Source organism: Nelumbo nucifera, chromosome 3, assembly GCF_055504915.1.
Source record: "Nelumbo nucifera cultivar China Antique chromosome 3, China Antique-T2T, whole genome shotgun sequence".
NCBI lineage: Eukaryota > Viridiplantae > Streptophyta > Magnoliopsida > Proteales > Nelumbonaceae > Nelumbo > Nelumbo nucifera.
Window position 1 is genome coordinate 34,357,216 of NC_142651.1, and position 16,440 is coordinate 34,373,655.

Consider the following 16,440-nt stretch of genomic DNA (forward strand, 5'->3'; position numbering starts at 1 on the left):
GTGGAAGATCTAGCCGCCAAAAGATGGAACGCAAAAAGCCCAGTTTGGGCTAATTTTGGGAAGCTCCAAATGAAGCTTCTCGCGTCTTTCCCGTTTTATTCTCATGCGGAAAGATGTGGAAAGATGCACAGGAAGACGTGCATCTGTCAAACGTGCTTCAGGCTATTCAGATCTTCATGCAAAAGCCCAATATGTCTTTTGACTGACAGAGCTACCAGAAGATCTTCCCAAAAAAATACACCAAACGGGCCCTTAATAGATAGGGCTGGACCTGAACCAGAAAATTGGAGCTTGACCTAAACTTGGGCTAAGCTTTGGTTACAGCCTTGGGTTGCCTTAAGTCTGACCTGGTCCAACCTAGGCCCAACCCAACACAACCTAAGCTCGCCAAACAAATACATACAAACACACATACTTCTTTATTTATAAAAATATATTTTTATTAATTAGGCATATAATAAGGTTTAAAATATACATATGTGCACTTAATATGGGCATATCATATCCATTTCCATAGAGATTGGCATGGTGTTGATGCCATTCATTCCACGCATGGTGATCGGTATTGTTCCTATCATCTTTAATCCAAAGTGTATCAATAAAAACCAGTGTGGACCATGTGTTGGTAGAAGGATTTATTTTAATTGGTTTTTTTCCTTACTTTTAAAGGAAATTGTCTAAAGTTCATCATGACTTTTCAACATTCTCTTAAAATCACCACAACTTTTTAAAATGTCTAAAACTCACCATGTCAGTAAGTTTTTGTTTTCCAAAACTCACCTTCCCTTAGTGCATCGTTAATGCTTCTTAATAGAGGTGTCCATGTCAGCATAAATAACAATTCTTATGACCAAATTACCCTTGAATGGTGAGTTAGAGGAAAAATGGTTTTTTTTAGTTTTGAATTTTCTTGTTTTTTTGCATTTTAATGTTTTTTATAATTTCTGTTTTTTATATTTTTCTATTTTCTACAATTTATAAAATTTCCTGTATTTTTGTTATTTATTTATAATTTTTGTCTTTTTCTATAATTTTTGGTGTTTTTCTACAATTTTTATTTTCTGATTTTGTTTTTCAATTTCTATAGTTTCTATAATTTTAAAATAATTTTTTATTTTGTTTGCAATTTCTATAATTTTTTTATATTTTTTGTAATTTCTATGTTTTTATGTATTTTATATTTGAAAATATTTTTTGAACTTTTTCCTTTTTTCATGTCTAAATATTAAAATGGTAATATATTAACACATGTTAATTTATTTTGTATATATTTTATATCTTTCTATGAAGGTTAAAATGGTAATATATTAACACCCGTTAGTCTGTTTAACGTCAAGTTAGTGACATGGTGAGTTTTAGACATTTTGAAAAGTTTTGGTGAGTTTAAGAGAAATGCTGAAAACTCATGGTGAGTTTTAGAAAATTTCCCTACTTTTTAAAGTTTGGCCTTCATTCTAGATGATTGTGATTAAATACATTTTTCAAAAAGAATGATGAATACTTATTAGCATTTAAAAGTGGATCAAATATAAGTAGGGTTGTAAATGGGTTGGACCTGAACCGATTGGGTCAGTTCTCATTCTAGGAACTAGAATCGATAGGTCGTTTCGGGTCTTGATATAATGTCTCGATTATTATCGGTCCAAAATTGGTTCTATCGAGTCCCAAACCGATTCAGACCCAACCTAAGCTATATTCATATAATACATATTATATATAACATACATAATATACATATAATATATATAATATTTAATATATATTAAACATATTAATTTATTTATTATAATTAGGTCCCTCAGGTCAGAACCGATTGGTCAGTTCAGGGTCTAAAAATTACAGACCCTATCGGGTCTGGTTCGGTTCTAGGTCCTCAATATTTCCTATTGGATCGGTTCTGGTTCTAGCTGCTCCCAGCCCTAACCCGACCCATTGACAGCCCTAAAAATAAGTCAAATATATTTATTTCTTTATTACTAAAAATAGAATGAATAATATATAAAGATTGCAAAGTTATTACATAAAGAAAAGTTTAACCACACAATATAATTAGTGACGGAAGATATGTATATTAGGAAATGGAAAAGATATAGGGAAGAAAATAAATGTCTAAAAATTAGGTGAAATAAATAAGAAGAGAAAAGCTATCATAATTTAAAGATAGGTTAATAATGAAAGGAAAATAATATTTAAATGAAATGGCCAATGACGTGGTTTTAAATGGAAACTATATAATGAAAGTAGCAAATGATGTCTTAGAATATTACAATAGGAAATGGGGAAAAGCTAAGTAAACTTGGTGGTGGAATGAAGAGGTCCGAAATATAGATAGATTAAAATAAGCATGGAATATAAACTGGCAAAAGACTAAAAATGGGAAAATTTGAGAAATATAAAACTAAAGAAATACAGTTAAATGAAAGTAGACAAAGTTAAATTTAAGGCATATGATGAGTTCTATTATAGATTAGGCACCAAAGATGGAGAAAATAAAATTTACAAACTAATAAAAATGAGAAAAAAAAAGGAAATATATAGATTTAAACCCTGTTTTTGTTTTGTAAAATGGAAACCAGTAAAGATTTAAACCATGTTAAGTGCATTAAAGATGTAGGTGAAAGAATCTTGACAAAAAAGAAAGAAAAACTATTTTAAAACATCATTAAATAAATAACATATAAAGGTGCTAATGGATGAGAGATTAATAATACTAATAGTGTTAAAAATAAAATATACCTTCATAAATTTAAAACTACTGAAGTAAGATGAAGCCAAACATATTAGGGCCCATTGATATTTCAATAGAACTGTGAAGAGATATGAAAGATGTAGACTAAGGGTGGATTTGTTAGTCTGATATAAGGACTTTTCTCCTCTCTCTTTTTAATGGTTAAAAATGGAGATATGTTGTATTTTCGGTGATTATTAAATCTAATATTATTCTTTTAACCCCAAACATTCTCTCCTAGGAGGGGCAGCCACTATGAAACTTGAAAAAATATCCAAAAAAAGTCTAAATGCCATTAATCAAAAAAAAAAAAAAAAAAAAAAACTCACGAAGAAATATATAGACTTGTGTGAGGCCTCAATAGCAAGGTTGAAAGTATCGATACATATCAGCCCATATTGGCCTATACGTATCATATCGGGAGCACCCCGATATGTCCCTACAGAGGGTGTGTCGGGGTTCTGACCTGTTCAGGGGGTGGAGGAGCCTTAAACCAGCCCCCCTGAACCGATTTTGAAAAAAAAAAGTAAAAAAAAAAAGTACCGATACCACCCAATACACCCCTACCGGCGTATCAGATATATCGATATTTAGAACCTTGCTGAATAGATTGGTCCTAGAGAGTGCTGCAACCCAACTTTGCTAGAGAGTCAGCCAGTAACATTAGATTATAACTGGTTTATTAAACCGAAAATATTAGAAAAAACAAAAAAAGGACACATGAAAACTTTGGAAGAAAAAATGCAGGAGAAGAATGGACACATGAATTAAGATGGAAGTCTCCATCTTGTCCAGTCAACCTTCTTTAAGAACTCTCTATCAGATCGATCAATTTGGGTATTGTTCCTCCTCTACTGAAGAACATTAGGTTGATAGTTGTGCTCGGCACTGCTTTATTTGAAATGTTTTGGGTAAAACCAATTCGGGGTTTGGAGAGGGACAGATGTACACAGCCTTACCCTGTACGTACAGGTTTTCAAGACTTGAATCCTGGTCACCCAGGTTAAAATGGAGCAATCCAACTATTGCATCAAGGCCCATTTTGGTCTCTCTAAGCTCATAATTGAAAATGACTACTAAGTGGTGAATGTTCTGAATAATAGCCTCAAAGCCCAAGAACAACATAATTGAGTTTATTTGTTTTTTTACATAAAATGACAGTTGATTCATTGGCAAATTTAGGGGAGGTTGTACAGTGTAAATTGTTTTTTTTTTTTTTTGTTGGTTCCAAAAACAAATCAAAACCATTTGATTTGAAAACAAATTGTATATTAAAATAAAATGCAAGAAACATGTTCATAATTGTGTGCGTTTTTGGTTTTCAAAACTGAAACAAAAAAACATCTTCTTGAATCTGGTTTCAAAAACATGTTTTCATCTGATTATTCAATATCATGTTCCATAAATCATATAATTTTTATACTAGAAAGTTTGTTTGTTGTTTTAAAATATAATACTTTATTGGTTCTAAAAGCATGTATTATTTTTTGAAACAAAACAAACTTACCTTTGAAAACAAAAACAGAGTTCAAGAACATATTTTTATTTTTTTTGTTGATGTGACAATTTAAAATCAAATGAAAACAAAAACATTCATTTGAAGAACTCCCCCTTTAACTTGTGAATTGCAGTGTAGCTCTCTATTTGATAATCGAAGGGATCTTCTTTTGACGATTACAAATCTGTTATCGAAGGATTTATACTAGATTCCTAGCCTTTGGTTGGATTGAATGTATTATTTATTTTATTCATCTTTTTTATGGTGGAGATGAGAGTGTTTGTGAGTTCTCATAGTAATGTATATAGGGCAAGGCAGGTTACATACCATTTTGGTGATTTAATAAAATTTCAAAAGGTCGCCCCTCCACCTTGAATAAATTTTGGAGTATAAAAAATGTTTTATTGTAATTAAGGGTAACTATACCATTTTGGCTAATACTAATAAGGGGTATCTAATTAAGAGCATATCAGCATTTTAAGAAGGGGTGAGCAAAAAAACCGAAAAACTGAATCAATCGAAACCGAACCGAAAAATTGGTTAATTGAATCGGTCGGTTCAATATTTTAAAAAATCGAAGGTACCGGTTTGGTTTCAGTTAATCAATATAGAAAACCAGCAGTTAACCGAACCGACCGATATACATATATTTTTATATATTATATATTTATGTATATTATATATCTTTTATATATTATAATTTAATAAATATGCATTATATATAAAATATATTTATAATATATGATATATTATTTATTATTTAAAATATAATATTTTTTATATATTTATAATTTTTTATTTATATATAATATATATTGTAAAAGTTAAAAAAACGAAAAAACGGCGAACTGAACCGACAATTAATTGAACCGGTCAATCGGTTAACTGGTAGGCTTCAATTCGGTTTTGGTTGAAAAACCGGTAATACCGATTCGACAACCGAACTGTGAGCACCCCTAATTTTAAGAACCGACCTAAAGGCTAACCCGCTTTTTCCTCCAAGTGGCACATCACCGATTCATCTATCAAAGTCAATGAATCAACCTATGTCATCATATAATTAAATTAAAAAAACAGTAATATATATATATATATATATATACATGCATGCATACATAGATGGATAGATAGATACATATATACATACATACATACATACATAGGTAGATAGATAGATAGATGGATGCCCCACCTGCTATACAAGTTGACGATTCAACATCCCAAGTCACTAGCCTTTGACCAAGTTAACAAGTTTTTAACTAGAGGCAGGGTTAGGGCTAACTCAATCTAGTATCTTGACTGAGTTATGGGTCAAACAATCCAACCCGTTGAGTCAATGATAGGTTAAAAATCAATGTTTTTGTAATCGAACTAGACAACGAACCATTCAAGAGTCTGATTCTTGGGTCAAATGGTCTGACCGTTCGAACCGAATGGATAGCCCTTTCTGACAAAATAATAATAAAAAAAAGGCTAAAGCCGTCGTCCGGGTCAATGGTTCAAATGGTTCAACTACTTGGGTCAATGGTTCACTGACCAAATCAACAATTTTTAGCCAAAAAGACGATTCTGAGGTGAAACAGAACCGGTTAGGTGACTGATTACCAGTTTTTTCCGGTCCAGTTTAGTCCAATTTTTGAAAACATTGTTAAAAACAATGAGGCATATTTGTAATTATCATATGAATAGGGAAATCTTTTCCTGAAACCCATATAGTTGGAACCAACATTGGGTAACGACCACGTGAGATCGATTAAGAAACATACCCTCTTCTAACCGTTTTTTTTTCCTCTTCTTTCTTCTCATTCTCATCGGTTTTTTTATCTAAAACTGCAACTGTATAGAAAAAAAAAATCAAACTTGAGTAGTTTGGTTGAAAGAGAACAAATCCACCAACACCACACTTCAATTACTGGTCATAATTATTTGGTTTACACTTTTGACTTCTAAACATTTTCTCTTAGTGCATGACAATCAAAATATTAAAAGAAAATTATTATAATTTTTGTACTTATGAATATTAACAGTAATTATATTGATATCATAATTCATAAGAATAACAATAATTCACACTACACATAATTGCATATATTATTATGTGTTTTTTACATCTATATACCTTATGTATGTATAGTCATTTACCCATTTGATACTTAAATTTAGTGTTATCCATGTATGTTTGAGCATTCATTTGAGTTTTCCTAGCATGCCCATTCTCATTTCAATTTTTTGGCCATATCCAATGCATACCCAAAGCATTTCCATTCATCTCTTAAAATTGCCTTCTGTTTTTCTGATACTTTGATCCTTGGGTAAACGCAATCCAAATTTTTTATACTCCCATGACCATGATCTGTTGAAATACATTAATCCAACAAGATCTAACATTTTAATCACAAAAGATGAAACATAAATAAAGTGTTCCACTGTTTTGCAGTAAGCAAGTTTTGGTTAGGACTGGTGAAGAAAAAAGCATACACAAGTACTGAAAATGGCAATGAATGACAAGGAGAATAAGATCAAGCTGCTTGCACAGATTTGGCGCGAGCAGCAGCTCTCTCTAATGCCTTTAGCCGGTTAGCTTCCATACGAGTTCTCTGCTCCTCTGTGATACGGATTTCACTAGAACCATTTCCTCCAGTGTCTAGCACTTGATTTAATGATTCTTTAATCAAATTATGAACTGAAGTTACTCCAGAGCTAACCATTTGGCTTGGCAAAGATTGTGGAGATTCCTGCAGTTAAAGATCACACAAATTCTTTTCAGTTGATGCCAGGAACTAACTGTATCTACATTTCTGAAAAAGTAGGGAGAAATGATGGGGAAAATTATGCAATGTAGGGTAAGCACTATATCTCTTTCCTTTACATTCTTACTGATCTATTCTTCAGTTAAGCCAGCATGCAATCATTGGAGTATATATAATATGCATAATCCTTTTTTGGTAATAATAAGTAAATAACCATAATTCGATGACCCAGAGGTTTATCTTTTCAATAGATCACATCATCATCATCTAAGCTTTGTTATATGAGGTTGGCTATTTCAATAGATCACATATTTGATTTTTGGATTTTGAGAGGGGGGAAAGTTGGTCAATGCAATTTTTGTTCCCATTGACCAAGATACCTGCAAACGGTATTGAATTATCCGAATTCAAATTCGAATTCGACCCCATTAAGGGTGATCCAAATTTGATCCGTTTATAATTGGATAAAATATGGATAATGGATCTACCCCTATATCTGATATAATCAGATTCGATTTAAATATAGATGCTCATATGTGTTTACAACCCTAGTTCTTTTTCAGATTTATGTGGGGTCCACAAAATTATTTTCCCTATATGGGTAAGTGATACCCATCTCCTAGGTGGGCAAGTAACTTTCTCACCTTGGGGGAGGGGGGGAGTTGCCAACACTTGGATGGGACAAAATTTCCCGTTTTAATAATAGCTTTTTATGGCTAAAACAGTCGTATTATTTACCTGAGAAATAAAAGAACATGGGTAAATGCACTTACCCGGGTAAGTATTTTCCAAGAAATACTTGCCCAGGTAAGTAACTTCATGAAAAGCGAATGGGGCCTAAAATGCAAGTCAAGAATTTCTAGTTGGGCAAATTCATACTTCATGCATATACGACCACATAATTTCAGGAAGAAAATCAAAAAAAGGAAAAAACAAAGAAAAGCTCTACGTGTTTCACATTGCATATGCACCTTTAAACAACTAATCAAATAAAAATAACAACTGGTAATTCTTAGCAAAAATAATAATGTAATGCTGCTTGATTCAAATCTTATTTACGAAATTTGATACATTGAAAGGTGTGGAGCCGGTTACTAAATTAGTGGGCCTAAAGAAGCCCATGTGCAGAACCAAGTTCAAGTACAACTTATGGCATCTTTCAAAGACTTGTAAAAGCCTAGGCCCCAACTTGAGGCTCAAAAGAAAATGAAAGGACTGCACTTCAATGATGTTTAGATTTGAGAACCATCAAGGTGATTTGTGCACAAACTGAAAGAAAAGAAACAAAGAAAAAAGAAAGATCCAAGTTAAAAAAAAAAATAATAATAATAATAATAATAAGTTCCTGACCATAGTACCCCAAATCTTTGGGCTGATTTTCACCAAGGTAAGAAAGAGGGAAAGAAGAAGAAAGATCAAGTTGAATTCCACTGAGCTATCCCAATCCTCTGAAAGCAAGTCTTTACCAAACTTATTGCAGAACCTGGAACTATGATTCTAATGGCTGGTCATTCAGACACATTCAGGTATGACCAGGACTAGGTTTTTCCCAATACTATTCCTATCTTTGAAGTTTGAACCCCTGTCCTCTCCTACCTTGGGCAAAAGATCTTTCAAGTACAATCCAAATCATCATAAGAAAATGCACATCATTATCCATCCATAGTTGATAATCTATCCAGAAAATGCAGAAGTAAAATTCTATGCTACACTTCCATTCTTCAGTCCATTCATCCCCCACAAAAAATCTAAGCAACTAGTCACTAAGTCTTTCTCAAACAGCAAAGACAGATGTTCACGAAATATAAAATAATTTGAACATTAGGAACTGTAGGAGACATACATTTAGGAGTTGACATCAACAAATCCATTCACTTCCAAGTACCACATGGTGAAGAATTGTGTTTTCCCATGGAAAAGAAAAGAAATCATTTTTTTTCACAAGGAAATCTGTTACCGATACTTGCTAAAGGTGTTTGACTGTTTATTTTAAAAACGAAAAAGGTGCACCATCTCAAAATTTTAGAATTTTGAAAACAAGAACTATAACTGCACAATATAAGCATATAGTTTGATGAAGCATACGAAAAAATACTTGCTTCAGTAGCCTTCTATTGGTAGTGAACTACAATATCATTAAAAATTAGAAAACAAAAATTGACCACAACTTACTTCAGTAATCTTCTGATAAATCTCATCAAACATGTGTCCCTGTACATCATCAGCATCATTGTTCCTAGTTGACTGCTCTCCCATTTCAAGATCTGGCTTTTCCAATGTCATAGCTCCTTCTGCACCTGAAAGAACTAGATTAGAATCCTATGGCACTTAAAAAAAAGAAGCACCCGTCATGATCTATAAAGTAGCCAGTTAGAATTTTCGCATAAACTTTGGAAAAAAAAGCCTTCAAGGTCACAAGCTAAGACAAGATATCCATTTTGTTAATTCATCATCTTTGAAAACAATTTCCAAGGCTCCAATCGAGCAAAAGATCAGAAGTTTTGTGTGTTGGGAGAAATGCCAACACTCAACTGATAAAATTCAAATAAGGGACATTACCCAATGTTGGTCCTCACCATCAAGGGTGTTAGGAGAAGTGGACTGGATATGAACCTAACTGTAAGCACCTTTGCTCAAAATAGCCATTCTAAGTATAGGACTTACGTTCTCACACTTGTTAGCCTAAGACTCTACCATTGTTCCAAGCAATAGACCCTTAAAAGTAACCAAATTCAAATAAAAAAAAAAAAACATAGAATTGACACTCTAAGAAATCGTGAGAAAATTGATTTCTTCTTTCTCCATTGATTCTTTTCCTGCTTCCATGCTTGCATCATAGGATGTTGACACATATACAATCAGTTCTTCCCACTAGCAAAATGACCAAAAGTTTAGGGAAAGCTAGAAGAAGGGATACCTGGTTCACAATCTCTGCCATCTTGTTCAACTGGTGGTTCATGCAATTTTGAAGGGTCCCCTCCATTGGCAACTCTCTCTCTTAATTCTTTAATACATGTCTGTTCAAAATTACCATCCAATAGAAAAGCAAATGAGAAAATTATAACAATTTGAATGTACCCTAGAGAGATATGTCCTAGAAATTATGTGATCAAGGTGCAGTTTGGGAAGAGTACAAATTACAAATGTGTACAGTACAAATACAGGGTTTATAAATACCATATACAAGGTTTTGTACTGAACACATTTGTATTTGCACTTTCCCAAACTGAGCCCAAGGAACATTTACCAAGATTCCTTTACTACTGCAGACAGAAACCACAAATTAGCCAGTTTAATCAGTCAACTAGTTCTGTACTACTTTTGAAAAAAAAAGTTCGTATTGGACAATATGGGAGATTATAAGGTATTTTTTGGTAAAAAATACTTGAAACCTACTCTCTTATATTAGGAATGTAGTTGTTACAACCTTCTTACTCTCTTATATTAGGAATGTAGGTTGCTACAACCTTCTTACTGACCAAATCATCAAATAAATGCTAATTGATTTTCTCAACATCTAAAGGAGACAAACTTTTTCAATGGGTATGCAAATTTATTTGTAATTTTCAGTAGCAAAGCACTGAATTCTGGATGTTTCAGCTTCCAATAGTGAGGAAAATGAAAAAGTGCCGCTTCATCCTTGCCATCTCCCCTGATCTAGATAAGATTATACAGAGAAAATAACCAAATTGTTATAACTGTAAATAACAGATTGTAATCATTTTTGGTAAATCAAATTATTTGATTACCCATAAAAAACAATTCTATATACTATCTTAGATGAAAAAACTGTTGTAGTTCATAAAACAAGCTATTTTCCTAATGCTACATAATGTGATCTACCTTCTTATCTGCAAGTCAAATGTTACTTGAACTATTCAAACTTATGAAGTAATATAAAATTCAAATGTTGAGGAAATTTCTGATACAAAAGAATTACATGTCAAGAGAAAACCACACTTGCTAAAAGACTTGGGCAAACAACACACTTGGAGAAGAGAAGAAATCAACCCAATTCTTGATTTATCGATTTCTTGAATTGAACCTCTACAATAAATAGAAAAGAAAATTTTATTAATAATAGGAAAAAGGGAAGCATAATAAATAGTTGATGAGCTATCACCATACCTTTTCAAGCACAAACAAGATGGGCAAAAACATCCAAACAAAAACAAAAACAAAACCAAAACCAAAACCAAAAAAACAATTCTTTGGATTAAATCAAGAAGATACCAGAATTCATCCCCAAGATCTTTTGACACTCCTTCAAACTCTGGCAAAATAAGAATCCAGTCCATAATGCTTCTTCCACAAAGCATTGCAACCCGATATCTTCCTCAGGCTTTGTCTTTAAATATCCTTCTATTCCTCTCCTTCCAAATTTCCCAACAGATAGCAAAAGAATGACAGCTCCATGCAATCTTTGCTTTTGAATTTCCATGTAGTGTAGGCCAACAAGCAAAAATCTCTCTCAGGGTTCTAGATTCAAATAGTTCCAATTTGAATAAACCAAAGAAGAATTCCCAAATGAATTCCAAATAACAACCACCAATGTAAAGAAGAAATACATTCTCCTCAGCAGCTTTGCATAAATAGCATCAACTGTCCAGCCGGAGGCCTCTATGCTGAATATGATCCAATGTAAGGATACTATCCAAAGCCACCAGACAAGTAAATGCTCAAACCCTAGGTGGAACAAGAATTCCCCATATTCCTTTTACCTCCGGTCACTTGATTCCTTACGAGAGCGTTGTAAAATGACTTAATAGAGAAATTACCATTTTTAGAATCCTTCCACCATCTTGCATCTATTCTCTCCATTTGCACCTCAACAAATTACAATTTTGATGACAACTCCACACATTCCCCTATCTCCTAGTCAAAGAGATGCCTTCTGAACTTTAGGCACCAAACTACTCTCCCTTGAATTATCTCAATGTTTTCTGCAATTGAGATGTTCTTCCTGCTTAAGTTGTACAATCAAGGGCAAAGATTACAAAATTTGCCAAACCCACCACCCAATCATCTTCACAGAACTTTATAGTCAAACCATCCCCAACCTTGATATATACAAGATTTAAGAAAGATGATTGAAAACTCATAGTTCCTTTCCACATGCACACCCCATAAGATGATTTCACTTCCTTTGAGTGCCAACCTAACCAAACCATACTTACAGGCCACAACCCTTCTCAATAGAGCTTCCCTTTCCAAACCTAATCCCCACAACCATTACCCCAAAAGTGCCATGTTGAAATTTTCACTCTCCTAACCCCCAAACCCCATTCTTTTATCTCCCTGCACACCCAATCCCAGTTCTCTAAATTGTACTTCCTTTCAAGACCTTTTATTCCCCATAAAAACTCACTTTGCATCCTTTTAATTGACTTTGCCACAGATAAAGGAATTTTAAGAAGAGACAAGTAGTAAAGTAGTAAATTAGATAGTATGTTCTTAAACAAATTTATTCCCACCCTAAAGATAAATACTTTCCTTTCCATCCTGCCAATCTTTGGTGTATTCTATCCAATACCAACTGCCAAGTAAGACGAACCAAAGCCCTTGCACCTATCAGAAAACCCAAATAGGTGAATGGAAATCCCCTATCATACACCCCAATGTCGCAACACTCTCCTCCAAACACAAGATATGTTACGCACTCCAATCATCACACTCTTGTTTAAGTTAATTTTTTGCCCTGCCAACACCTCAAAACATTTCAAAATTTCCCTCAATTCCAGCACTTGAACTATTGAAGCATCCAGGAAAATAAGTGTGTGCCATCCCCCATCTCTTAATCCCCCAACCCTAGTGGCAGCAGACCCCAGGTCTCTGATAGAATGAGTCAGAGATCCTACCAACTGAGCAACCATAGTTCCTTGCTTAGTATGAATTGCAATAGTACCTTTTCTTTTCACTTGCACCACAACTCCATTTCCCATGCAAATTTTAGACTTTACACTGCTATCAAGGTCAAGAAAATTTTCCCATCAAGTCATGTGATTACTACAAACACCATCCAGATACCAATTTCATTATTTTTCTTAGAAGCAACTTGTCATGCAAAGAACATGGTTTCTTCTCCTCACAGTAATTGGCTTGGTTTTTCCCTTCTAGAAAAAACTTTTTAATATGCCAAAGCATTTTGCAATTTTAACACTAGGGATTTCCATGATACCAATAATCATTTTCAATATGGCCAGAAGTTCTGTAATGATCACAATTTTTGAGAACGATCATTAACTTTTTCATAATTACCTTTTCCCTTTCCCTTGTAATATCTTCCTTTGAAATATTGACTTTTTCCTTTATCACAATTAGACTTGTTCATGGCCAGACTTGAGCTTAGCTTTTATCAAAATTTGAATAAGCCCAGCCTGAAACAATGTAAAGCCGGGCCTGAAACCTGGCCTGTGAACAGGTCTAGTCATGATATCCTTTTTAGGCTTTGCTCCTTTCAGATTTTTCTTCTATGCCTGAATCTCTTCTCCTTTCATTTACAGACATTTTCTCAGTAGAATCTTGAGAACCAAGAGTCAGCTTTGAGTGAAGAATTTATTTAACAGATTTTCCAGCATGCCAATTAACCCTTTTGTTCATGGGCTTCCAAAGAGGCCATAAATTCAGTAATAGTCAAAGTAGAAATATCTTTTGAATCTTCAATTCTACTACAATTGGGTCAGATTTGCTAGAAGACTAATCAAAATTTCTACTACTTTGTTCTAAGATATCAAAACCAAGTGATTTCATTTGATTAATTGTATCCACAACTTTCATGCTTTCAAATTCTTTCATACGTAAATATTCAAGTTGTCTTCGAAGAGATTAAAGTTTAATGGCCCTTACCTTCTTATTACCTTGAAACTCATTTTTAAGAATGGCATGTGTTTCTTTTTCTCTTTTGACTCCAATAGTTCTCAGAAAGACAGTCTCTGTTACTCCTTGTCGAATGAAGAACAATGCCTTTGTATCCTTCTTCCAATTCCCCTTTAGCTACTCCTTTTGAGAAGTGCTCAAATTTGCCCCCTTTGGCAAATCATTATAGTCATTTTCAACTAAGTCCAAGTTCTTGAGACATAAAGAGTGTTTTATCTTGACACTCCAATAGTCATAATTTTTTATCAATACAATAGTCATAAGTTTTTCCTCCAAAGATCAGTATAACAGGTTGAGAAATACTTAGACTACCCCATTCATCAGCATCTTCCTTCGATACCAATTTCTGGAGAGCAAAACCACACTTGCTACAAGACTGGGGCAAAGAACATATGTGGAAAAGAAAAGAAAATCAACTCAAATCTTGATTCCTTGAATACATGAATTCTTGAAGTGAATCTGTACATCATCGCATATTTATAGGCCACCTTTAATTGCCAAGCACTCAACCTTACATTCATTTCTTTGCTATTAAAGAATGGACCTCTAATGATCATCTTACATCCATACATGCATCAACTCAAGACTCACTTAATGCTTAATCTAGAACACATTCCTCATCTTCTATTCTAGAATCGGTCTAGGTCAATCTAAAAGATTTTAGAATGCATTAACTCCTATGTCCTAAAATTACCTGTAACTTTGAAAGTAAGGAATTCCTAGAATAATGTTTTAGCAATATTATTTATTTCTGGATTACAAAAGTATCTTAAACCTTTGGAATGGTAAACATGTCAGAAGAAACAATTTCAGAACCAGATAGATTTGGATGTTAAGGTAACCAAGAATAATAATGGATATCAAAAGAACAATATTTAGGGTGCTGTGTAGCAAGAAAAATAAAAACATAAAAGAAAAAAAAAAAGACCTTCACACCATGGAATCATAACATGGGTTAAGACGATGTTTTCCACTGGCCACCGGTGAACTTGAACTCTTGTGTATCAATCAAAAGAACATTGTCCAGTTTGCTAGACAGCCCTCTATGTGTCATTTACAAATTGTTAAGAATGTAATAGTTCCGGAAAATAAAATAATTTAAAGAAACTGTTATGATGATGAATGGCATATTTAGCATCTGATTATTTATTAGTCAGGATTACAAGGATAAAAAAAAAGTTTCAAAAGCCATCAATAAGTACAGATTTTGTAACAATTACTGATGTTGTGTCTGGATGAGCCCAGAATAGAAATACCAACTCTGCAGGTTTCATGATTCTGGTTTGGGCCCAATTAGTGAAACATAACTCAGAAACTAGCAGATTTCAGTCCACCAATTCCACATTTTTTCCTGAACCTTATCTCCCCACTGGGTTGGTCTTTAAAATTGGGCACAACTGAGGCAGAACAAGAAGTTAATTCTATTTTAACACTCTTGATCCGAACACATCCCAAGACTTCTCCTTTTTGACAATTTTAACTCCAAAGCTCTATTATCTATGTTCATATACTAAGTTCCGTAACGCCGATATACTTCACGTAAAATAAATTAACAGCATTATTATAATTGCAAAATTAATGGCCTACCCTGACACGATTCGTAGCACCAACTTTTTCCACCTTGTGCACAAACTGATCGAACGAGTAGTAAGGAAGCAAATGCGAGTGCCATTCAGCATATAATCCAATTAGGTTCCTAAGATCGCTAACCTACAAAAGACCCAGTTGCAAGTTAATCCTTCAGAAAACAGAAAAATGCAAACTATACATCAAAACCTAGTTATATCGGAGATAGCAGGCGTACTTCGTGCCCACGGCCTCGAAATTTGAAAGAGCGAGGGAAGTGGCGAAGAACGTAACCAAGGCCATCGTTGGAGAGGAGAAGCCCCGGAGTGAGTTTCGGCCTCGTTCTTGGAACCTTTTTGGGCTTCTCGAGAGCCTTATCAGTTGGTTTTGGAATCCCACTGTTCTTGAATGATGGCCGGGAGAAATTAGAGCTGGAATTAGGATTAGAATTGGAGCTAGGGTTCGTACTTGCTGATGGACAATCTCGGGACCAATGGCCTGGCCGGCCGCACTTGTAGCAGCCCGTCGGCGCCGATCCTCCATTCTCCATCTTCCGCCTCTCTCTCTCTCTCTCTCTCTCTCAACTCCAGTGGTTATGGATGTCGTTTTGGCGGGAAGAAAAAACTAGGAGGGAGGGAAAAATGAGTTGGGTATTATCGGAGTGATTGGTTGCAAAGCAAGGACTGACCTCTCGTTATTCCTGTCAGGAGGTGTTTGGTACCGATACTGTTTCGAGTTGGAATTTAGGAATGGCAACGGGGCGGGTTCGGGACGGGGATCATATTCCCCATCCCCGCCCCCGATCATAAAAGTAACTCTGTCCCGTCCCTGATTCCTATCGGGGATAAAATTTGTTCTTCATCCACGATCCCGGATAAGGATGGATTCTCCACGAGAACCCAAAATTTTGAAATATTTGTATATAGCAGTATTAATTTGAAAAATAAATTTACTTAAACTAGATAAAAATTTTAAATTATAAATATTTTTTAAATATGTTTTGATATATATAATAAATAATA

The 16,440-nt window shown here is 34.1% G+C and overlaps 1 protein-coding gene across 2 annotated transcripts; it reads right to left on the minus strand.

Moving 5' to 3' along the window:
* Positions 1–6,473: 6,473 nt before the first annotated feature.
* On the minus strand, positions 6,474–16,225 carry LOC104592490 (zinc knuckle (CCHC-type) family protein). 2 transcript variants are annotated; one of them, XM_010251895.3, is made up of 5 exons: positions 15,657–16,225; positions 15,440–15,562; positions 9,894–9,993; positions 9,149–9,267; positions 6,474–6,961 (listed from the first exon to the last, which is right to left on the minus strand). In XM_010251895.3, the coding sequence occupies exons 1-5, from the start codon at positions 15,966–15,968 to the stop codon at positions 6,746–6,748; spliced, it is 870 nt and encodes a 289-aa protein (XP_010250197.1). In that variant the 5' UTR covers positions 15,969–16,225; the 3' UTR covers positions 6,474–6,745. The 2 variants fall into 2 exon arrangements, with proteins under 2 accessions (XP_010250197.1, XP_010250188.1); XM_010251886.3 differs by having other exon boundaries at positions 9,149–9,273.
* Between the last annotated feature and the right edge of the window lie 215 nt (positions 16,226–16,440).

Excerpts from the sequence above, each read along its gene's own strand:
- LOC104592490 (XM_010251886.3), bottom strand. The coding sequence starts at position 15,968 with ATGGAGAATGGAGGATCGGCGCCGACGGGCTGCTACAAGTGCGGCCGG. Across the intron at positions 9,994-15,439 it reads GTGCTACGAATCGTGTCAGG|ACATGTATTAAAGAATTAAG; the intron begins GTAGGCCATTAA and ends AATTTTGAACAG. Across the intron at positions 9,274-9,893 it reads TGGCAGAGATTGTGAACCAG|GTGCAGAAGGAGCTATGACA; the intron begins GTATCCCTTCTT and ends TAGTTCTTTCAG.